General features: G+C 43.3%; 1 protein-coding gene across 1 annotated transcript; it reads left to right on the top strand.

Annotated features, from left to right (window-relative positions):
• Positions 1-17,870: 17,870 nt before the first annotated feature.
• Positions 17,871-18,527, top strand: LOC109166786. Its single transcript, XM_019315675.1, has 2 exons — positions 17,871-18,357; positions 18,517-18,527. Exons 1-2 carry the CDS (start codon positions 17,871-17,873, stop codon positions 18,525-18,527), a joined length of 498 nt encoding a protein of 165 aa, XP_019171220.1.
• The last annotated feature ends 6,606 nt before the right edge of the window (positions 18,528-25,133 follow it).

Below are 25,133 nucleotides of genomic sequence, written 5' to 3'. Positions count from 1 at the left end.
TCATTATTTCATTATCTGTGCAAGATGACCAAAAGTGATGAAGTATGAGTGAGGTTGGAGTTGAAAGGTGATTGTATAACCTGGTTACTTTGGGTGAAGAACTGTTTGTGATCAAAGGGGGTGAAAATGAAGGAAAAAAAGAACAAAATGAGATATGTTCTAATTTGTGGGTTGAAAAATCTTGTTAGCCCTAACTTTTGTCCTCATTTTATTCTTAAAATGATTTATGAGCAATGAATGCATGATAGAAATTTGATGATTATGGGAAGAGTACTATTGAGTGTGATGTGGAAATGATGAGCTATCTATTCAGTTTTACCAGAAAGGAAAAAAGGAGAAAAAAAAGAGAAAAAAAAAATTGGAAAAAACAGAGAAAAAAAAAGATGGAAAAGAGATGAAGGTTTTGGAAGTTGTTTTGAGAGTTTATCAACGAAAAGGATGAAGGAGAATGAAGTAGTGATTGCTTATTTTGGTAGAGTTCGTTTTATTGGTAGAATAAAAGTTCTTTGCTCTTGGTATGGTGAAATTATGGCTCTACTGATTCCTTGGACTTTATTTGTATTTCATTATATCCTTTCTTTCTTAAACCACATACCCTTGGCCCCATTACAACCCAGAAATAAAGACCTTTTGACTCGTGTTTTTCATATAATTTTAGTAGTGGGGTTTTGGTGGACAAGCAAGCCTATGGCAAGTGCACTCTCAATTGAGGATGGTGTGTACCTTTCTTATACATATATTTATGAGAGATTGAGTGAACAACCGTGAGGACTACTATTCTCTTTTGTCTTGTGTGCTTATGACTTTGAACTCTCATGAAGTATTATGTGTTCACCAATTCCATTGAATTGAATGCCTAATTGACATGGTTATGGTTGGTAGTTTTGTTTCATTGCATAAGTTTGCTTGGGGACAAGCAAAACCTTGAGTGTGGGGAAGTTTGATAGGTCTAGAATATGTGCGTATTTTATATATTATTCCATTGTGATTTTAGGTCCATTATTATTAAATGGGATTCATTTTGAGTTAAATCTTATTAATTTTGCACTCTTTGTCAAGTAGGACTTAATTGAAGAGAATCATAAGTTTTGAGGTCAAATTGTGAGTAAGCTTATTTGATGATATGAAGATGGATTCAATTGAAGGGAGATTAAAGAATTCAGGGGTCAATTTGCAAACCTAAAAAGCATTGGTGATGATTGAAGAAATAAACAGAGATCATGGGAATAAAAGAAACATATTTTTGTTTCTTGTTTTGGGATTCACTGGAAACTAACGAAAAAGAAAGGAAAAAGAAAAGGGAAATTAACTTGGGTTTTTGCGCAGCCTAGAGAAAGGAAAAAACAAAGGATAAAAGCCCTTTTTAAATTTCCTTTGGGGGATTCGGCGTTGGACGTAAGCAGAACAGAAAAAAAGAGCTTAGGAGCGCAACAACAATTCGACGAGGTGATTTCGGCGAGGAAGCGAAGGAATTTTCGAGCTTCAATCACAGCTATCATCTCTTAGGTTTGAAATATTTTTCTCTCTTAATTTATTTGTTTAAATTACCAGAATTCTATTTCTTGAACATTTAATTATGATTCTTGGCTAGAACTCTTAATTATGGATTTGGAATAGCCTAGATTAGATTAATTAACTATTCTTCATGTGTTGATTATTCTAATTTCAGTGTAATAATTGAATTTGATTATATTTATTTTATGTATTTTAATTGTGAATTGTGTGACTGGCCATTGCATAATTCTAATATTAGGGTTCATACGAAGAACTGACAGGTGAATTATGAACCTAGAACTCGTAAGATAAACACAATTGACCTAAACTAGACATAGCTTTAGGTATTTATGGTGAGATTTGATTGTAGCTTAATGGGTTCAATTAATGTTGGTGAGATATCGACGGATGATCACAGTTAATTGGATACAACCTAGTAGCTCGACGGAGTATTATGATATATTTGAAGCAATCATCACTATAGTCATAAGAATTAATACTTAGGAGAGTTAGTTAATTATCTAATAGGTGAACCCCAAATCCCTAGTCTTCTCTCAATTGGAATTTTCTTTTCATTAAGTTAATAAATATTATTTTTAATCACATTAATTATATTTATTTGCATCTTTCTTTATCAACAATTTGATTATTAAAGATAACAGTTACTAGTGTTCTTCGTGGGATCGACCCTGGAATACTCCAGGAATTTATACTGTGATTGACTCTGTGCGCTTGCAGATTATAGCAATCAAAGAGTCAGTGGGGGGTAGGTGGGGGGTAGGGGACCCGCCACCTACCCGCGGCCAGAAGGGGCGTCTCCGGCAGCGGGCAGCCGGTGGGCGGGCAGGCAGCTGCCCGCCGGCGACCCGCTGCCCGGAACAGTGTTTACCGGTGGGCAGCCGGCGGGTGGCCCCCACCCACCGGCTACCCGCTGGAATTTCTCCCCATTCGGGACCCCGGTTTCCCCGTTTGATGTTTCCCCGATCCCCGTGGTGTCCCAATGGACTTCGTTCATCGTGCCGTGTCTAGTTTGATTTTCGGGTACCGTTCGTAGGTCGTATGAGTCTTATATATTGCATGCTAGTTGAATTGGTATCCCGTTGACCTAGGTGAAAGAAGTATGAACCCCTTAGGAATATTCTTAGTATGTGAAGGATCACGCATAGGTTTTGTTATACGTTTTCTCCCCCTTCCCGATGTGTTAATGTGGGTTGCATGTGCTTGCTGTGTGTTATGTGTGCATGTTACCCCGACTTGGTTGAGATCAATCGGGCTATACGGGCAGTCGGGTGGGCTGAGAAACATACCGGCTGTTAACCAGGCTGGTAGAGACCGGTCAGGTATATAAATATTATATAGGACTAAGATCCACTATACGGGCAGTTGAATGGGTTGAGAACCATCCCAACTATTAACCAGGCTGGTAGAGACCGGTCAGGTATATAAAGATGATGTATAGGACTGAAGGTCCACATGGGCCTCGGTGATATGACCCACCGACCGGGATGCGCCAGGCGGTATGGGGCCAACAAGCCGAGGAAGGTTGTAGTCCACCGACCTGAGTAATCAGGCGGTGTGTAGGGCTACGACTGGCTGCGATCCACCGAGTGGTGGGACATCGGTATGCAGGACCGTAGTCTCCGAGGATCTTTGCCCACCGACTGAGTTTAGCTCAGCGGTGTGTCGGGCTTGATCCGCTACGGCCCGCCGATTGTGCGCACCAACGGTGTGTAGGGTCGTAAGTCCCCCCTTGTAAAGGGGATCACGGTCCACCGACTGGGCGCGTCAGCGGTGTGTCAGATCGTGGTCCGACGTTGAGTTCGTCAGCGGTTCTCCAAGGGTTGGTTGTGATCAACTCCCCTCGTACTGCGGTACTGAGGTAGGGTGCTGCGGGGCCGTGTTAATGCTATAGGCATTAACCCTCATGTTCGGGGCATGCGATTGGTCCCGTGGCGCCATCGATGATTATGTGATATAAATGATGATTGAATGATGATGTGTTTGAATTGAAAAGTGATCTGTGACCTTAGATGCGTATTCCTTATGATGTTATCTCTACTTAACCGTTTATCATTGATTAATGTGCTTGTCCCTATTTGCTGAGTCTATTCCCGGTTTTAAAGCTAGAGTCTCCTAAGCATATATCTTCCTGCTTCAAAATGGTTTTCCTATATATATATATATATATATATATATATATATATATATATATATATATATATATATATATATATATATATATATATATATATATATATATATATATATATATATATATATATATATACCTATATTGTATTTCAACACGTTGGAGTGGGTTACCAGCATCTCTCGCTGAACAGATATATTTGGCTTTCAGGCACAGAGAAGTAGACACTAGAGCGCGCTAGAGATTTGGAGCGTAGAGTAGATAGTTTCCCTTTCGGCCTGCGTGCCATGCTCATGTATTTACATTATTGAGGATATTAGTTAGTTAGCCTGTGCACCTGAGTTCTCTAGCTCAGGTGGCATAGCACCCCGTACTCTATTATATTATGTTTTGGGATTTAATGAGAATTTACCTTTATTTTATAAGTCTTAAAAGTTTCAAAATTTCGGGGTGTTACACCTGTATTTGTCGAGATAAAGCAACTTGTCAGAAGGTGCATGTCATCTGCTTGAATCGGGGGTCATGGTGGTTACCCCCAGGTTTGTGAGTATTGTAGTCCGTCTTCTTCGAGTTGTCCTCACGTCTTGATGCAAACATCTTATCTTAACTGCCCTGCCTTAGTAGTCATCCAAGTCTTCCATCTCTTTGGTCATAGTCTTTGCCAAGTCCTTTGGCGGGAACTAGTACGAGGTGACTTACCGGGCAAGTGTATATTAACCGGTTACGGAAGTAAACATGTCTATTCGTGTCCTTACCAAAAGAACTGAAGCTAGGCGAGGAACAAGTATGGGAACTTAAATGGGGATGATAAGCTCACAGTCTCACCGCGCGTCCTAAAGCTCCTATGCCCTAAGTATTTAAACTCCTAGAGTTCAAGCCTAATGTCCTGAAGTCCTTTCCTAAAGATCTCTAATACTTAGAATTCAAGCCTAATGTCTTAAAGTCTTATCCTATAGGCATTGTCCTAGGGTTGAACTTAGGCTCTGATACCAACTGTAACACCCCGAAATTTTGAAACTTTTAAAGCTTATATGATAAAGGTAAAATTCTCATTAAATCCCAAAACATAACATAAGAGTACGGGGTGTTATGCCACACCCGAGATAGAGAACTCAGGTGGACAGGCTAACTAACTAATATCCTTGATAATGTCAACACATAAGCATGGCACGCAGGCCGAAAGGGAAGACTATCTACTCTACGCTCCAGGTCTCTAGCGCGCTCCAGGGTCTACTCATTTGTGTCTGAAAGCCAAATATATCTGTTCAGCGAGAGATGCTGGTAACCCACTCCAACGCGTTGAAATACATTATATATATATATATATATATATATATATATATATATATATATATATATATATATAGATATACGAAAACCATTTTGAAGCAAGAAGATATATACTTAAGAGACACTAGTTTTAAAACCAAGTATAGACTCGACAGATAGGGATAAGCACATTCAACAGTTATAATCAAGCATATAAAGATACTAGCATATATCCTATGGTCACAGATTCACTTCATCTCATTCATATCATCATTCCAATTCGTATCTCATCACACACAAGCACATTTTGGTGGCGCCATAGGACCAATCGCATGCCCATACATGAGGGTCAGCGCATATAGCTCTGACACGACCTCGCAGCACCCTGCCTCGTATCGCAATACGAAGGGGTCGATCGCAACCGACTGATGAACCGCAGCTCATCATAATGTTTGATCGCAACCAAACAGTGGACCGCAGCCCAAGAGTAGTCATCTAACCGCAGCCAGGTATATGAACCGCAGCTCATGTAAAACGTTTGATCGCAATCAAACGGTGGACCGCAGCCCGAAAGAGATCATCTGACCGCAGCCCGAAAGAGATCATCTGACCGCAGCTAGGAATATGAACCGCAGCTCATGTAAAACGTTTGATCGCAACCAAACGGTGGACCGCAGGCCAAGATTGTAATTCTGACCGCAGCCAGCTTCTGAACCGCAGCTCAGGAATAACCAATTTGATCGCAACCAAATTGGGGTATCATGCACACATAGCACATAGCAAGCACATGCAACTCATATTAGCACAATGGGAAGGGGAGAAAACGTATAAAGAAACCTATGCGTGGTCATCCACAAACTAGGAATAGTCCTAAGGGGTTCATACTTCTTTCACCTAGGCCAACGGAATACCAATTCAACTAGCATGCGATATATAAGACTCATTTATCCTACGAACGGTACCCGAAACATCAAACTAGACTTAGGCACGATGAACGGAGTCCGTTGGGACACCACGAGGGTCGGGGAAACATCAAACGGGGAAGCCGGAGTCCCGAGTTGGACAATTTCTAGCAGGTAGCCGGTGGGTGGAGGACCACCCGCCGGCTGCCTGCCGGCGACGCCCTTCTCGGGCAGCGGGCAGGTGGCGGGTCCCCCTACCCCCACCTACCCCCCACTGACTCTTTATCAAAATAAACGTCCCGAGATCCGTTGTGGAACCCGAAACCATGCTTAGACACTTTTAAACGCAATTGATGACACCACATAGACAATTAACGGATCAAAAGCAAGAATCATATAGCACATATCGTATCATGACTTCTAAACATAATCAACACCCAAACATGCGAAATCCCACCCAATTATACCAAGAATGACACAATACGAAATTCCCCATTTTAACCTAGGGCTCTAATCATATTCAAATCAATAAAATCATAGTTCATCTTTTAATTACCAAAACATCAGGATTCATCAAGAACATCACATAATCATCAAGAACCTCTTATCATCATCAAGATCACACATAAAATCATCTCACAATCATCAAGAACATATCACCAATATCATAAACGATTCATCAAGACACAAGTATATCATCAATATCATAAACGATTCATCAAGACACAAGTATAGAAAGGAGGCCAAAGAAGATAATTATAGCAAGGAAAAAAGGTTTTGTTGAGACATGGGTTACCTCATTCGTTTATCAATCCAAAACACCGTCAATAGGACCTGTAAATCAAATCGGACTTTCACTATATAATTGAGCCAATAGAATAATTAAACCCTAAAGGATTCCGACCCTAGATTTTCTCCCAACACCAACTATGTCCTACCCAAATAAGCTAATCCTCCCTTTGGTAATTATTCGCACCACTAATTCACAATAATCAGTTTAATCATTATCAATAACCCAAAAGATAATCAATTCGTAATATAATGGGCCTAGCTTGAGATTTGAACCCTAGCATTCCCTAAGCCCATCACGAGTCTAACCAGCTGAGTTGAGCGCCCCTTGGTGATTCTACTGTCATTAATTGTTTTTATCCCTAAGTAATCAAGAATGACTATAATGACAACTTACCTTCATCTTCCTCTTCGTTCTGTTTGCCGAGGAGCAGCGGGTGACTCCCGGAGATCTCATCTCCTGTCGCCAAACCGCTGCCACCTGCTCGTACGTTCGTTGGGAGAGGGGTCGCTGTCGTCATTGTTGCGTGACTCCGTTGCCGCCGGCGGTGTTGCCGAACGCCCCTCGCCGTACTGCTGCTCCGTTGTCCGAGTTCCGTTGCCGTCTTGATGGAACGAAGGAAGGGGTTGGGGAAACAAGGGCGATGGAGAGGTTGGTGAGTTGTTGGGGTTTCGCCGAGGGGGGGGGGGGGGGGAATGGCCGTAGGAAAAAGGGGGGGTTGCGTACGTATATATATGTTTATGCATACCTATGTCTTCTTCGTATAGGATTAGTTGTATACGTATTTGTATGGCTTGTGTGGTATTGTCTTGGAAATAGGGAAGAAGAGGGGGTGTTTGGTTCCTTCTTCTTCGGACATATGTACGTAATATATACACACACACACACACACACATATATATATATATATATATATATATATATATATATATATATATATATATATATATATGTATGTATGTATAGATATACGCAGGCATATATGCGTATTCTAATCCATCTATGTATAATAATACTATTTATTATTATTATTATTATTATTATTATTATTATTATTATTATTATTAGGTTTCCTAAAAGGACTTGGGTTAGGTGGGTCAAGATTAAATATATTTGGGCTTGGGCTACTTAATACTTATTGGGCATATATGACATAAGTATATATCCTATGCATATATTTGGGCTCAGGGTTTGGGTATTTAATATCATAGTTTATATACTAATTATCTCTAGTAGTATATTTAGACTTTAGGGTCTTAATTATAGGTAAGGGTACATGGTCCTTTGTGAGCCATATTAGTCAATTAATGGAAGTTGATTCCCTATTAACTGTTCTTGGTGGAATTAATCATATAATTAATTCCAGGTTTGGGGATCGTAACACGGGGTGTTACACTCACAACCGCACCAGTGTTAATCTTGCCATCCAGGACGGAAGGGTTTGAAGTGTACAGCGATGCGTCCAAGAAAGGACTAGGTTGCGTGTTGATGTAGAATGGGAGAGTGATCGCTTATGGCTCACGACAGCTTAAAGTGCATGAAGAGAACTACCCCACTGCACGCACGATTTAGAGTTGGCAGCCGTGGTTTTCGCTTTGAAGATTTGGAGGCATTACTTGTACGGTGTGCGTTATAAGATCTTCACAGACCACAAGAGCCTCAAGTATATTTTCATGCAAAAGGTTCTTAACATGCGTCAAAGACGGTGGTTGGAACTCATCAAAGACTATGAGCTGGACATTCAGTATCATGAAGGGAAAGCAAATGTTGTGGCGGATGCTCTAAGCAGGAAGTCCAAACATGCCATTAGTTCCATTTGGGTAGTGGCTGACGAGCTTTGTAAATAATTGCAAAGAATGAACCTAGAAGTGGTGGAGCAAGGCGAAGTTGAATCAGAAGTCCGCCTTTTCAACCTAAGGGTAGTGTCTACACTATTGGAGGAAATTAAGGAAGAACAACTAAAGGACGCTAGCTTAATGAGAGAAAGGGATGACCTGGCTAAAGGAAGAGGGGGACCATTTGAGTTATCTACAGACCGAGAGTTGAGATACAAGGGTCGTTTGTGTATACGTGCATCGTGCGATCGGTTGAAGCGTCAGATTTTGGAAGAAGGCCATAACACACCCTACTCAGTACACCCTGGAGGCGACAAGTTATACAAGGATGTGAAGAACCTCTTTTGGTGGCCCAACATGAAGAAGGAAGTAGCGGAGTTCGTGGGTAGATGTTCGAATTGTCAAAAGGTTAAGGCGGAGCGTTGCAGGGTCAAGGGTTTGGTGCAGCCGTTGGAAGTTCCACAAGGAAAGTGGGATTCCATCTCCATGGATTTTGTAGGAGGTCTATCGGTGACCCGCACCGGCAAGGACAAGATTTGGGTAACAGTTGATCGGTTGACAAAAATTGCTCTCCTTATTGCGATGAAAGAAACGTGGACAATGACACAGTTAGCTCGAGCATATGTTAATCAAGTGGTGAAGTATCACGGTGTACCAAGGGATATCGTCTCCGATCAGTATCCAAGATTCTTATCTCAGTTTTGGAAATCTTTGCAAGCAACCGTGGGAACCAAACTAAATCTTAGTACCGCCTTCCATCCGGACACAGACGGAAAAACGGAAAGGACCATTCAGACCATCGAGGACATGTTGAGAGCATGTATGCTGGATTTTCAAGGATCATGGGAGGATCACCTGGATCTAATAGAGTTCTCCTATAACAACAGTTATCACTCGAGTATACGCATGGCACCGTATGAGGAACTATACGGTCAAAAGTGTCGCAATCCGTTGTGTTGGGAAAATTAGGTCAATCCAGTAGTGCTGGTGTAACAACCCCGATTTCCATACCAATTGAAACCTTAAACATGCAGATAATTCTAACCATAAAAGCATACACAGCGGAAGGATTAAACATGAAATAGATGGAAAACGTAGAGTGTTATGCCACGCTCACACAACGGTGTACGCACAGGCGTAAACCACATCAACATAATCTGTCTATCCAAGAACAAAGTCAACAACATCAAGTCTAAAGTCTAACAACGGCACACAGGCCAAAACCATCACAAGGGTCAAGGGAATCTACACTATCTGTCTCTAAACCGCGCTCTCGTCTACACAGCACCTGAAAGAAACACATGAATATATGGGACGACGCCCGGTCAGCGAATGATGCTGGTAACCCACCAATACATGTGAAATATCATACATAGATAGGATATATATATATACAAAATCATTTGCGAAACGGGATAAAGTATATATAAGTTCAAAGCCAGGATAGAAGTCAATCACAAGACTCAATACACTCACAACGAAGACAAGGGAACACATCCCAAGACATTAAGAAGCAATAACATCTCATAAGAACGGCTCAAGGTGTATTCTACCATCACACAGTAGAATATCACCTGACATGTATAATTCGAGGGAATAAGGACACACAAATTGGCAACACATGCCTTGGCAACACATGCCTTTGTGACAACACATGTCACAAATAGAGAAATACACAACAATGGCAACACATGCCTTCGTGACATCACCCATCACGAATTGATATGCCTTCCTTATGCCCGGTTCCAACCTTATGGCTACCCCCAACCTTATAGCTAGTTCCAACCATTACCTCCAGGACCCCGGTACATACAAATCCAACCTTTTCCTTCCGAGGACTGTCGTCCCCATCCGCGACAAACCGTCAACAAATCCACGGATTTCATAGTACACGAGGGTACGGATCACACACATGGCAACACATGCCTTGGCAACAAATGCCTCCCAAGAATTACGTGAACCCGACACACAGGTCACAAACTCCATAATCACGTCATGGCCACCACGAGGACCACTGCCGTACCTTAGTGACTAATGTCCAATACCATTAATCGTGCAATCCAGGTACAGCCACACACACCACACCATTATAGGAATCAATCAACGGATCTCAACGAAGATATGAAACCAAACTCAACAAGGAATGGATTACAATCCGACAACAACGATGATTGACACAAGTCATCATCCATAATAGGATAGGACAAACCACACACGCTAGCATTCAAAAGCCGAACTAGCATGCTTATCAAACGGATAAACCAAACATAGTTCCGAAGAACACACAAGACTCATCACGGTTCAACGAATCACAAGGTTGAACACATAACACGATTCAAGACACCAATACCTACATGGATTCCTACCATATAGTTCTAGACATATGAAACATCAAGAAGACACTCAAATAGTTCCACAAAAGAACATCGGGAAGTCAAAAGACCAAATACCGAGTCAAAAGAATCACGGGGACCTTCAAAGTATATCCAACAAAGAACTAGGAAAGGATTCCGGGTCGAAAGCTTTACCTTCAAGAACGAGATAATGGGCATCACCCGTTCCGCTTTCCTTGCCAAACTTGACCTCCTAGGCATGATTGAAAGATGACCCAAAGCTCAAAGAGAAGGCCTAAGGCTTTTCTCCTCTTCTTTTCTTCTCTCTCGCTTCTTCTTCTCTCCCTCGCTGCTCGGTTTCTCGGCACGGCAGCGGCTTCGATCGACGGCGGGGCTCCGGTGGTGGTGGCGACAGGCGGCGGCGGTGGTCCGGCGTCGACGGGGACAGGGCGGTAAGTCGGCGACGGGTTGTGGAGTGGGTGTGCTCGGGGGTTCTCATGGGTAGAAGAAGGGAGGAAAGAGGAAAAGAGATTGGGATTTAGGAATTTTGGGGGAAATTGGGAAAAGGCTTACCCCTAAGACTAAAGGAATCACGCATCAAGGGAAAATCACAACAAGGGAAACAAGACAAATCAAACGGGCAACGAAAGAAACAAGGCAACGCACAAAAATAACAAGGAACGAGATGCACTCTAAAGACAAGGGTAGGCTAGGAAAAAGATTACCTGATATCTCTTCCTCAACCAAGCCCTCGATCTCCGCCTACGATCGCCCCATCACGAAGACTCTCCCCGACGGCCTAGACCCGGCTGCTCCACGGCTAGAGCTGCCTCCTGCTGCTCCTCCGGATCCCGTAGGCGGTGGCAACATCCTATGATTGGCTTGCTGAGGGCATTCGACGATCTTAAGTCCTCGGTCTCCACAACGATAGAACCAGAATGCATGGCCATTGCAATCCTTGCCCGCATGCTCTTTCCCGCATCTAGGGCATGCAAACTTCTTGAATTGGCTCTCGGGCTCAGCTTGATTTGGTCCTTGGGTTAGAGAGGGTGCATTCTTGGCTTGGAAGATCGGCTTGAGCCTCTTGAAGTTGGAAGAGCCTCCACTCTCGGTCCTCTTTCTTGGAAGCTCATAAGATCCACGCTGAAGCTGCTGAACACGATACAGCACTCAGGTATGCTTCCTTCAAAGAACTCGACATACTCACGGTTAGAGCCTTAGCGTATTACATTTGAATAAAAAAAATAAAAAAACAATACGTGACCATTTCGAAATGGTCGCGTAAAGTCCATGGCTTTCCGCGAGCCTCGCATAGGCAACCATTCTACAATGGTCGCCTAATGTATTTTACAATGGTTGCGTATGTGCAGTTTTGTACTAGTGCAAATCTGCAGCACTCAGGTATGCTTCCTTCAAAGAACTCGGCCTACTCACAGTTAGAGCCTTTCGTGCCTCGTAGTTCAAGCCAGCTACGAACTTCTCAGCTTTGGCGAGCTCTGTTGGGACGAGCATCCGGGCGAAGCGTGCAAGCTCTAGGAACCTCTTGTGGTACTCAACCACTGATGAAGAACCTTGTTGAAGATGGAGGAATTCCTCATACATTGCAGCTTTCTAACATGCGCTGGGTAGAACCGTTCACGCATCCGATCCTTCAGGGCGGTCCAATCAAAGCCAGGCTCCTCGAGACAAGCTGGGACCTCATGTATCCACCACAAGTCGGCCTCGTGGCAGAAGTAGAACGTTGCAAGCTCTACTCTTCACTCCTCTGGACAACCAACAACCGAAAAGATCTTGTCAAACGTCCTCAACCATTCTTCTAGGACAACGAGATCTTCTTATGTAACACCCCGTGTTACGGCCTTTAATCGCGAATTAATTATTTAATTAATTTCATTAATTATAATTAAAAAGGATTTAATTTGATTAGAAATCACTTTAATTAATTAATGTGGTCCACCAAGGATCGTGGACCCTTGCCTAAACTAGAGTCATAAGCCTATTAGGAATAAAGAAAGTATACCTTTACTATTCAGATTATATATGGTTAGGATTCTCTTTAATTAATTAATATGGTCCACCATGGACCATGGACCCTTATCCCTAAAACAAGTCTTATAAGGAATAGAATTAGTAGACCCATACCATTCAGACCCTAATTAAGACTCCTAAATATATATATAAGGACATAGGAGGCACCTAGAAGTCACACCACAATAGATATCACCACACAAGAATTCCCAAGGGACTCCCCACCACCAAGCCTAGGGAGATCAAAACGGATGGAAATCTTAGGGAAGAACCTTAATAACCAAGGGATGATTAATTAAGGGTAAAAGGTAACCCATGTCTTAACAAAACCTATTTTCTTTGCTATAATCTCCTTCTTTGGCTTCTTCTCTACACTCGTGTCTTGATAAATCGTTTATGATGTTGATGATATGATCTTGATGATTGATGAGATAAATTTATGTGTGATCTTGATGATCTTGATGATGATAAGAGGTTCTTGATGATTATGTGATGTTCTTGATAAATCTTGATGTTTTCTTGATGTTAAAAGATGAACTATGATCTTGATGATCTAAATATGATTAGAGCCCTAGGACGAATCGTGAAATTCATATTGTGATATTCTTGATGTATTTGGGTGGAAATTCGCATGTTCGGGTATTGAGTATGCTTAGAAGTCATGATAGGATATGTGCTATATGATTCTTGCTTTTGATCCGTTAATTGTCTACGTGGTGTCATCAATTGCGTTTAAAAGTGTCTAAGCATGGTTTCGGGTTCCACAAAGGATCCCGAGACGGTTATTTTGATAAAGAGTCAGTGGGGGGTAGGGGAACCCGCCACCTACCCGCTGCCCAAAAAGACGCCGCCGGCAACGGGCAGCCGGCGTGCAGACGACTGCCCGCCAGGCACCCGCTGCCCGGAGGTTGATTGCCGGCGGGTGGTCCTCCACCCACTGGCTACCCGCTGGAATTCGCCCACCTCGGGACTTTGGCTTCCCCGTTTGATGTTTCCCCGACCCTCGTGGTGTCCCAACGGACTCCGTTTATCGTGCCTAAGTCTAGTTTGATGTTTCGGGTACCGTTTGTAGGATAAATGAGTCTTATATATCACATGCTAGTTGAATTGGTATCCCGTTGGCCTAGGTGAAAGAAGTATGAAACCCTTAGGATTATTCCTAGTATGTGGATGACCATGCATAGGTTTCGTTCTACGTTTTCTTCCTTTTCCCAATATGTTAATGTGGGTTACATGTGCTTGCTATGTGTTATGTGTGCATGATACCCCAATTTGGTTGCGATCAAATTGGTTATTCCTGAGCTGCGGTTCAGAAGTTGGCTGCGGTCAGAATTACACTCTCGGGTTGCGGTCCACCGTTTGGTTGCGATCAAACATTTTACATGAGCTGCGGTTCATATTCCTGGCTGCGGTCAAATGATCAAACGTTTTACCGTTTGGTTGCGATACGAGGCAGGGTGCTACGGGGCCGTGTCAGAGCTATATGCGCTGACCCTCATGTATGGGCATGCGATTGGTCCTGTGGCGCCACCAAAGTGTGCTTGTATGATGAGATGGATGATGATATAAATGAGATAAAATGAATCTGTGACAGTAGGATATATGCTAGTATATTTATATGCTTGGTTATAACTGTTGAATGTGCTTATCCCTATCTGCCGAGTCTATTCCGGTTTCGAAACTAGAGTTTCCTAGAATATATCTTCCTGCTTCAAAATGGCTTTTCTTATATCTATATATATATATATATATATATATATATATATATATATATATATATATATATATATATATATATATATATATATATACTTATACGGCATTTCAACGCGTTAGAGTGGGTTACCAGCATTATTCATTGAACAGATATATTTGGCTTTCAGGCACAGATGATTAGCTCCGGAGCGCGCTAGAGGACCCAAGGCTTAGATAGATAGTTTATTATTCGGCCTGCGTGCCATAATGATGTAATGATGAGGTTTAAGGATAAACAGATAGTTTAGCCTGTGCATCTGAGTTCTCCAGCTCAGATGTGGCATAACACCCCGTATTCTTATGTTTAGCACTGCTCTGCTTGGGATTGAATGAGAATTTACCTTTATGCCCGTGAACGTCGGAGGTCGATTGCCCGACACCAGACGCCCTAAATCTCTTTGTCCGGCCGACTGCGGAGGTGGCGCAGGGTGGTTGTTGTGCAACAACGCCTCACCGAGGGTCTACATAGTCTGTGTGAGCTGATGTAGGTTCTGGGCAAGCTGTTCTTTCGTCGGGGTTTTCGGCGTACGTGCACGCTGACGAGGAGGCATCGAAAGACTTCTACAACAACAACACTGTTACCAACAAAACAACAGGCAAGCAAACAACTATAAACAATGCTCACCTCACCGCGCATCCTAAGAATCCTAAGCCTAAACACTTAGATTCTTATGGTCACCTTAAGGTCTCATACCACACTTAGCCACTTAGAAGTCAAGACTCTACCATCCTAAGCTCAAACTTAGGCTCTGATACCAACTGTAACACCCCCAATTTCCTTACCAATTTAAAGCTTAAACATGCAGATAATTCTAACCATAAAAGCATACACAACGGAAGACTTAAACATGAAATAGATGGAAAACGTAGAGTGTTATGCCACGCTCCCACAACGGTGAACGCACAGGCGTAAACCACATCAACATAATCTGTCTATCCAAGAACAAAGTCAACAACATCAAGTCTAAAGTCTAACAACGGCACACAGGCCAAAACCATCACAAGGTTCAAGGGAATCTACACTATCTGTCTCTAGACCGCGCTCTCGTATACTCAGCACTTGAAAGAAACACATGAATATATGGGACGACGCCCGGTTAGCGAATGATGCTGGTAACCCACCAATACATGCGAAATATCATACATAGATAGGATATATATATATATATATACAAAATCATTTGCGAAATGAGATAAAGTATATATAAGTTCAAAGCCAGGATAGAAGTTAATCACAAGACTCAATACACTCACAACGAAGATAAGGGAACACATCCCAAGACATCAAGAAGCAATAACAACTCATAAGAACGGCTCAAGGCGTATTCTACCATCACACAGTAGAATATCACCCGACATGCATAATTCGAGAAAATAGGGACACACACATTGGCAACACATGCCTTTGTGACAATACATGCCACAAATATAGAAATACACAACAATGGCAACACATGCCTTCGTGACATCACCCATTACGAATTGATATGCCTCCTTATGCCCGGTTCCAACCTTATGGCTACCCCCCAACCTTATAGCTAGTTCCAACCATTACATCCAGGACCTCTGTACATACAAGTCCAACCTTTTCCCTCCGAGGACCGTCGTCCCCATCCGCCGATAAACCGCCAACAAAACCACCGATTTCATCGTACACGAGGGTACCGATCACACAAATGGCAACACATGCCTCCCAAGAAATACGTGAACCCGACACACAGGTCACAAACTCCATACCGAGGACCACTGCCGTACCTTGGTGAACCCGACACACAAATCACGTCATGGCCACTACGAGGACCACTGCCGTACCTTGGTGACTAATGTCCCGGACCATTAATCGTGCAATCCAGGTACAACCACACACACTACACCATCATAGCAATCAATCAATGGATCACAGCGAAGATATGAAACCATACTCAACAAGGAATGGATTACAATCCGACAACAGCGATGATTGACACAAGTCATCATCTACAATAGGATAGGACAAACCGGACACGCTAGCATTCAAACACCAAACTAGCATGCTTATCAAACGGATAAACCAAACATAGTTCCGAAGAACACACAAGACTCATCACGGTTCAACGAATCACAAGGTTGAACACTTAGCACGATTCAAGACACCAAAACCTACATGGATTCCTACCATATAGTTCTAGACATACGAAACATCAAGAAGACACTCAAATAGTTCCACAAAAGAACATCGGGAAGTCAAAATACCAAATACTGAGTCAAAAGAATCACGGGGAACAAATCCCCGCCCAACACCAACATACGTACCCGCGGGTGGGGCCACTGGTGGACCCCCACCCGTGGTTCCGCCCGCGGGAACACAATCTTCCATGCCTTGTTCCCCGCGGGTGGGGCGGCGGGTGGACGCCTACCCGCCGTTCCGCCCTCGGGTACACCTCTGTACCACAAATTATCCCTTCGGGGATTTTCAACACGAAGCTCAAATTCAAGTCCAAAACATGCCAAATCTCACCAAATACAACAAAATGACTTGAATCAAAGGAATAGCCAAGCAATGGCATACATGAACCCTAATAACAAGCTCTAGATATGCATTTTCACAAGACAATGCATCAACACTCACATTTCATAGCAAAATCACATGTAGAATCCAATAAATCATCATATAGGTAAGCAAAATAGATTTTGTAGAGCATGGGTTACCTCTTGTAGACAAAAACCTTCACTTAACACTTCTCAAAGCTCCTAACAAGGTTCACCTTCCACACCCACTTCAAGAACACACCAAAAGATCATAAAGATTCTATCTTTAAGAAAAGACACCTTAGAAGACACTAAAAACACAAAAGAAACATAGATCTTACCCTCCTAGATGCTCAAAGGTAGGAAATGTGGAATCTTGGAGATGAACTTTGAAGATCTTGGAAAGTCTAAACTTAGCTTGGAGTGAAAGCTAGCTAGGTTTTTAGAGATAAAGGAGAGCTTTTTGCTTTGAAAGTGTTAGGATAAAAATGAGAGATGTCTCCTAGGTTAACTTGGAGTACAATCATGAAAGGAAATGTCCAATTTACCCTTACTAAAATGAAGAGGTGTAAGGGAACAAGGGAACTACTCACAAAGCTTTAGGTACAATACCTTGACTTGGGTTGACTAGTCAATTACTAGTCCCCAACTATTGAATTTTCAGGAATTTAAGGAATTAAATTATCAATTGGATTAGGATTAATTACTTAAATAATCCCTTAATTGAATTTGGATTACGGGGTGTTAGAGCTGGGCCCGCAGTACTTGCACGATACAGTAGAGAAGATTAAACAGATTCAGGAAAGAATGAAAGTGGTACAGGATCGTCAAAAGTCTTACGCCGATTTGGCAAGGAAGCAAGTGGAATTCGTGGTTGGAGATAAAGTTTGGCTGAAGGTCTCTCCGAACCGGGGAGTGATGAGGTTCGGAAGAAAGGGCAAGCTAAGCCCCAGGTTCATAGGACCTTATGAGATACTTGAGAGGGTTGGGGGTCTAGCTTATCGGTTGGCTTTACCTATGGAGTTGGAGCGAGTGCACATTGTTTTCCACGTGTCGCAGCTTAAGAAATATGTTCATGACCCAACACACGTTTTACCACCGGAGGTGATCCCGTTAGACGATAACATGTCCTACAAAGAGAGGCCGCTCAAGATTCTGGATTCTAAGACCAAGGAAACGCATAGGAAGTCAGTGAAGATGGTGAAGGTTTGGTGGACCCATCACAGCGTTGAAGAAGCGACTTGGGAGATTGAGTCAGCTATGAGGGAGCGTTATCCAGAGTTGTTCTCGTCAGGTACCTCGTTTCTCCGTTTGCTAGTTGCTTGTTGTTTACCTTGTCTGTTCGTTCTTGTTTGCTTGTGTGTTAAGTAGTTAGCCTTGTGGGTTGTGCTAGGAGCTAGTAGTTTAGGACCTTTATTGTTGGTTAGAAGTTTTGTGGTTGTGTTTGGTTTAGTGTTTGTATGATCAAAGAACTCTATTGGTTATTTCTTTCAATCCTTTCAATGCTATGACTTCTTGCTGGTTTTGATACCTTTTGAACCCCTTAAGTTTTGACCAAAGTGTATTCTTGACACTCTTGTCACTTTGTTGTTTCATTTTTTTCCGTTTTGCTTTGATTCGTTGTGCCTAATTAGCTTCAAGGACGAAGCTTCTTTTAAGGGGGAGAGGATGTGACACCCCGCAAATCCAAATTCTATTTAGGGATTAATTAAGTAATTAATCCTAATCTAATTGGTAATTTATTTTTTAAATTCCTGAAAATTCAATAGTCGGGGACAAGTAATTGATTAGTCAACCCAAGTCAAGGTGTTGTACCTAAAGCTTTGAGAATAGTTCCCTTGTCTCCTTACACTTTTTCATCTTAGTAAGGGTAAAGAAGACTTTTCCCTTATGATTGTATTCCAAGCTAACCTAGAAGACATTTCTCATTCTTTCCCTTACACTCTCAAAACAAAAGCTCTTCTTTCTCTCTAGAATTTAGCTAGCTTTTCCTCCAAGATAAGTTGGGACTTTCCAAGATCTTCAAAGTTTGTCTCCAAGATTCCACCTTTCATACTCTTGAGCATCTAAGAGGGTACAATCTGCAACTGTATCACTATCCCAAAACATCAAACTACAAACAGTCTAAAACCATTGGCACGCAGGCCACAAAAACACAATCTAAAGGTACAGGTGCTAAGCTACCGGCTCTAGACATCGCGCTCGACTACTCAACACCTAAAAGATACAAAGATAAACATCAGGGCGACGCCCGTTCAGCGAAAGATGCTGGTAACCCACCAATACCGTTAAGTATCATAAATAGGTAGATATAAGATATAGAAACCATTTTCGAAACGGAATACATATATATAAGTCAAAAGCCAAGATCAAAAGACAACACAAGACTCACCACTCACAAGGATAACACCGGGAACACATCCCAAACCACAAAGGTTAACCACACACAAGGATAAAGACTCACCCAACGGCAACACATGCCAAAACACCACAAGTCTCCGTGACTACACACGTCACGAGAGAAGAGAACTCAACACAACGGCTACACAAGCCCTCGTGACATCACCCATCACGAGTTGATATGCCTTCCTTATGCCCTGTTCCAACCTTATGGGTACCCCCATCCTTGTACCTTCAAAGCCAACCATTACCTCTAGAAATCCCCTGTACAGCCAAGTCCAACCTTATTCCGCCGGGACCGTCGTCCCCCACCTATAACCACCAACGAAAACCCACCAATCACGGCAACACATGCCCGGATAACACAATGTTATCCCCCAAACACGTGGTCTCAGCCACAACTCCATAATCACATCACGGCTACCACGAGGACCGCTGCAATACCTTGGTGACTAGTGTCCCATACCACTAATCGTGCAATCCAGGTAGAGCCACACACGCACCACCACTCACACGAAACTATCAACGGATTGCAAAGAAGGTATGAAACACACTCAACAAGGAACGGGTCACAGCCCAACAACAACAACGATGAATAACACAAGTTATCATCAACCAAACGGAAGGTACGAACAACACACACGCTAGTATTAAGACAACGAACTAGCATGCTTAACAACGGGGAAACTCAAGATAGTTCCGAGGAACACACAAGACACCACTCGGTTCAAGGAAACACAAAGTTGAATACTTAGCACGATTCAAGACACCAAAGATCCTTCATGGATACCTACCATATAGTTCTAGACCTACGAAACATCAAGAAGACACTCAAATAGTACCACAAAGAACAACGGGAAGCCAAAAGATCAAACACCAAGACAAACGAATCACGGGGAACAAATCCCGAACCAAATCCACCGTGTTCCCCGCGGGTGGACCCACGGGTAGTGCCCCACCCGTGGTCCCGCCCGCTGGTACACTACCCACAGGGCAACACGTTCCCCACGGGTAGGCCGGCGGGTGGTGCCCCGCCCGCCTTTCCGCCCGCGGGTACGTCCCTGTACCACAACAAATCCCTTCGGGGATTTTCTCCTCCAAACACAAATTCAAGTCCAAAACATGCCAAATCTCACCAAACACAACAAAATGACTTGAACCATCGAAAATGCCAAGCAATGGCACAAAGGAATCCTAAACACCAGCTCTAGATATGAAATATCACAAGATAAATGCATAAACTCTCACATTTCATAGCAAAACACAAGTAGAATCCAAGAAATCACATATAGGTAAGCAAAATAGGTTTTGTAGAGCATGGGTTACCTCTTGAAGACCAAAAGACTCTTCTTACACCACAACAAGCTCTCCACTAAGCTCACTAGCCAAACCCACTTCAAGATCAAACCAAAAGATCATAAAGATCCTACCTTTAAGAAAAAGACAACTAAGATGGAACCAAAAAGACTAGACAAGCTTAGATCTTACCCTTCTAGATGCCCAAATAGAGGAAAGATTGAATCTTGGAAGCAAAACTTGGAATCTTGACAAAGGTCTCACTTGGCTTGAAGAACAAGCTACTCTTCTTTTCTAGAGAGAAGGTAGAGATATTTTCTAGGAATTGTAAGGGATGAAAAATGAAGAAGTCTTCTAGGTTTAGGTTACAAAACTAACTCTTGGTGAAAAGACAAGGATACCCTTAATAACTCTTAGAAAGTGTAAGGAACAAGGGAACTCCTCTCAAAGCACAAGGTACAACACCACTTAAAGATTGACTAGTCAAATACTAGTCCTTGAGTATCAAAAATCAGGATTTTAGGAATCAATTCCTCAAAGAAATAGAATTAATTACTCAATTAATTCATGGATTGGAGTGTGGATTTTTGGGGTGTCACATCCTCTCCCCCTTCAAAGATGTTTCGTCCCCGAAACTTTGGTACAACGAATTAAAACGAAAGGTAACAAGGAAACAAAATTGTGACAAGAATTTCAAGAATATCCCTTTTGGTCAAAAACTCCAAAAGTTCTCACAAAGTTCCAAGGCAAAGAAAAAGACATTACGAATTCAAAGATTGGCAAAGGGTCAACAAACGGATAGATTGAGCATCAAGAACTCTACCCTCAACACAGCAACCAACTTCTAGACAACAACTTAGAACTAAACAACTAACCCAAACACAACAAGGCAACAAGCAAAACAAGCAAGCACACAAAGCACACAACAACCTAACACCAAGCTACAACAGCTAAGAAACAACAAGAAAGAAACGAACGGGGTTACCACAACACCACTAGAACTCTTCACTCTCCAAGTCTTCAGCCTCATCAGACTCTTCTTCTTCGGCTTCATCTCTGAGACTAGAACTAGCTTCAAACCGATCCAGCCTCTGATGCACTGTGGCAAACTGCAACCTCACAAACGCAAAGCCCTCGGCGATCAAACTGTTCTGCTGACGAAGCAAAGAGGCGACGTCCTGCTCTCTCTTGGTGTGGACTTCTTTCCTTCTCCGACTTTCCTCACTGTCTGATTCACTTACTTCAGCTTCAGCGGTCTCCGGTGCTCCTTCTTCTTCTTCCTGATCTGCTTCCTCCTCAACTTCTTCGTCACCACCCAAACTCTGGACTGCAAGACTCAACTTCCTGGCATGGATCCCAAGCCCAGCAGCTAACTCTGCTCTCTCAACAGGTGCTTTCCTAGCAACCTCTTCAAGCGTGATGTACTCACCACTATCCAACTGAAAAAGATTACAACTCCGGAGATTGGCAGTATCCAACACCATCTTTCCCACAGCCTTCGGGAGACAACCATCCACACTAACACCTTTCTTAACCAAGATCCAACTTAGCACCATGCCATACGGAAAACTCTTCCGGTTGTGATCCCGGCAAAACACCATGTGTTGCATCATCAAAGCAGGCAGGTTGAACTTAACCATATTCTTCAAACAGAAAGCAAAGGTACACTCCAACTTACCCAACAAACTACTCTTGTTGTTATTAGGCAACAAACAATCTGACACCAACATAACCAAAATCCTTTGTTCCACAGACAACCACTTCTTTTCCGGCCTCGAAGCTTGAGTGAAACCACTCGTACGGCCAAACAGATAGCTCAAATAGTCACGGTACCCCATGGTATCCGTACTAATCCAAGAATGACCACTGTACTGAGCCACTCCGGTAGCAGACAAACTCAACAACTGGGCTAACCTCTTCTCAGAAAGCACAACCTTCACACCTCTCACCTTAGAGGTGATCTTAAGCCTTTCACCATCCTTCGTCACAACCATGTGACGGTAAAACTCCTTCACCAAACTCGGGTAAGTCTCGGCCCTTATGGTGAGAAACCCATCTAACAAACCTTGAAACTTAAGCAAATGCAACAAGGAACATGAAAAAGATTCTGGATCAAAAGCTTTACCTTCAAGCACAAGGTAATGGGCATCCACCCATTCCGCTTTCCTAGCCAAACTTGATCTTCTAGGCATGGCGGAAGATGATCCAAAGCTCAACAAACAAAGCCCACAACTCTCCTTCTTCACACTCACGCTGCACTCTCTCTCTCGCTGCACTCTCTCTCTCTCGAGCTCTCTCTCTCTCTCGCTGCTCTCACGGCGACGCGGCACACAGCAGGTCGGCGGCGGCGACGGGACGGCGAGGCTCCGGCGGTGGCGAGACGGTGGTGCGACGGGCAGGTTGGTGGGGGTGGGATGGCTTCGGGTAGCTCACGGGTAGGGAGAAGGAAAAAGAAGAAGAGAATTTGGGGGAAGAAATTAGGAATTTGGGTGAGATTGGGGAAAAAGATGATTAAATTTGGGGATTTTGAACAAAGTGGGAATTTAAGGTTTAGAAAGAATTAAAATGGGTTAGGTTCCAAGAAAGATAATTGGCTTAAGTGGTTTAAAGGTTGGGTAGAAAAGAAATTAGCTAAGGTTTGAAACTCAAAGGCTACAAAGAAACATTAGGCTTAACTTTTAGGCTACACAAGGAAAGATTTTGGTAGGGATTTGCTATTTTTCCAAATCAAAGAATACTTGGAAAATTTAGGGAAAAGCTCAAGGAATTGTTGTAAGAACAACCAAGTCCAAAGGTGGAAGAATTGGGCTACACACAAGATAACTCAAGGATAGATGGCTACCACAAAACAAGATACCAACTAAAGAAAACACTTAGCAAGAAAAGAGTCTATACTAAGCATCCAACGAAAAACTAACAAGGAAGCATGCCAAGGATTGCCAAACAAAGACAACTACGAAACACAAGATAACACCCAAGGCAACAAAGAACACAACGCTCTCGGGGACACAAGGATAGGCTCAAAACAAGGGTTACCCGCTAACTCCTCCTCCACCAGACCCTCCGACTCCGCTTGTGAACGCGCCATCACGAAAACTCTCCCATGTGGCCTAGCTCCAACAGCTCCACGACTCGAACTCCCTCCTGGTGCTCCTCCAGCCCTCGAGGGTGGCGGCAACGCTCTTTGACCGACAAGCTGAGGACACTCCGCGACTCTATGACCAACAACCCCACAGCGAAAACACTTAAACGCCTGGCATAGCAAACTTGGCCCGGATGCACCTTCCCACACTTGCGACAACCAACCGACTTAGCTTGAACCGAAGGCTCCATCCTAACTGGTCCTTGAGAAGAAGATGGCACAACCCTAGCCGGAAAACTCGGTCGGGGCTTCTTGAAAGCAAAAGAACCAACACTCTCAACTCTCTTCCTAGCCAACTCAAGCGAACCCTTCTGAAGCTGCTGAACACGAAACAGATCCGCGGCACACAGATACGCATCCTTGAGGGAACTAGGCCTACTCACCGTCAACGCTTTTCGTGCCTCATAAGTCAGACCGGTAACAAAACGCTCAACTTTGGCAAGCTCTGTAGGCACTAACATCCTCGCAAAGCGCGCCAGCTCTAGAGGTCCTTGCTGCAGATGAAGGAACTCATCAAACATGGCGGCTCGCACATGCGCTGGGTAGAACCTTTCGCGCATCCTGTCCTTGAGCGCGGTCCAATCAAACCCAGGCTCTTCAAGAAAGGCCGGACTCTCGTGAACCCACCATAGATCAGCTTCTTGGCAGAAGTAGAACGTTGCCAGTTCTACTCTCCTCTCCTCGGGACAGCCCACCATGGTAAAAATCTTATCAAACACCCGTAGCCACTCTTCAAGGACTACAGGGTCTTCTTCACCAGCAAAGGAAGGCGGCCGATGCCCTGACACTAGGCGACCCACATCACGGTGCTCAACAGGAGGCGGAGGCGGCGCAACTTGATTGTTGTTCAACAGAGCTTCACTAAGAGACTGCATCGTCTGCGTCAACTGATGGAGATTCTGGGCGAGCTGCTCGTTGGTCGGGGTCTCTGGGGAGCGAGCGCGAGGACGAGGAGGCATCGCACTTCTGCTACAACAACAAGGTTACCAAAAGAACAAGCAAGCAAGCAAGACAGAAAACAACACACATCCCACCGCGCAACCTAGAGTCCTAAGCTCAACACTTAACTCCTTAAGGTCGCTTAGAGGTCTCAAAACACACTTAAACACTTAGAAAGTCTAGGTTTAACTCTTCCTAGGCTCTAAACCAAGGCTCAAATGACTCTTCTTACACCACAACAAGCTCTCCACTAAGCTCACTAGCCAAACCCACTTCAAGATCAAACCAAAAGA

This window comes from Ipomoea nil, unplaced genomic scaffold, assembly GCF_001879475.1.
Source record: "Ipomoea nil cultivar Tokyo-kokei standard unplaced genomic scaffold, Asagao_1.1 scaffold3105, whole genome shotgun sequence".
Taxonomy (NCBI): Eukaryota; Viridiplantae; Streptophyta; class Magnoliopsida; order Solanales; family Convolvulaceae; genus Ipomoea; species Ipomoea nil.
Note: the sequence above shows the minus strand (reverse complement) of the source record. Positions and strands in the feature narration are given on the sequence as shown.

Excerpts from the sequence above, each read along its gene's own strand:
- LOC109166786 (XM_019315675.1), top strand. The coding sequence starts at position 17,871 with ATGAAAGTGGTACAGGATCGTCAAAAGTCTTACGCCGATTTGGCAAGG.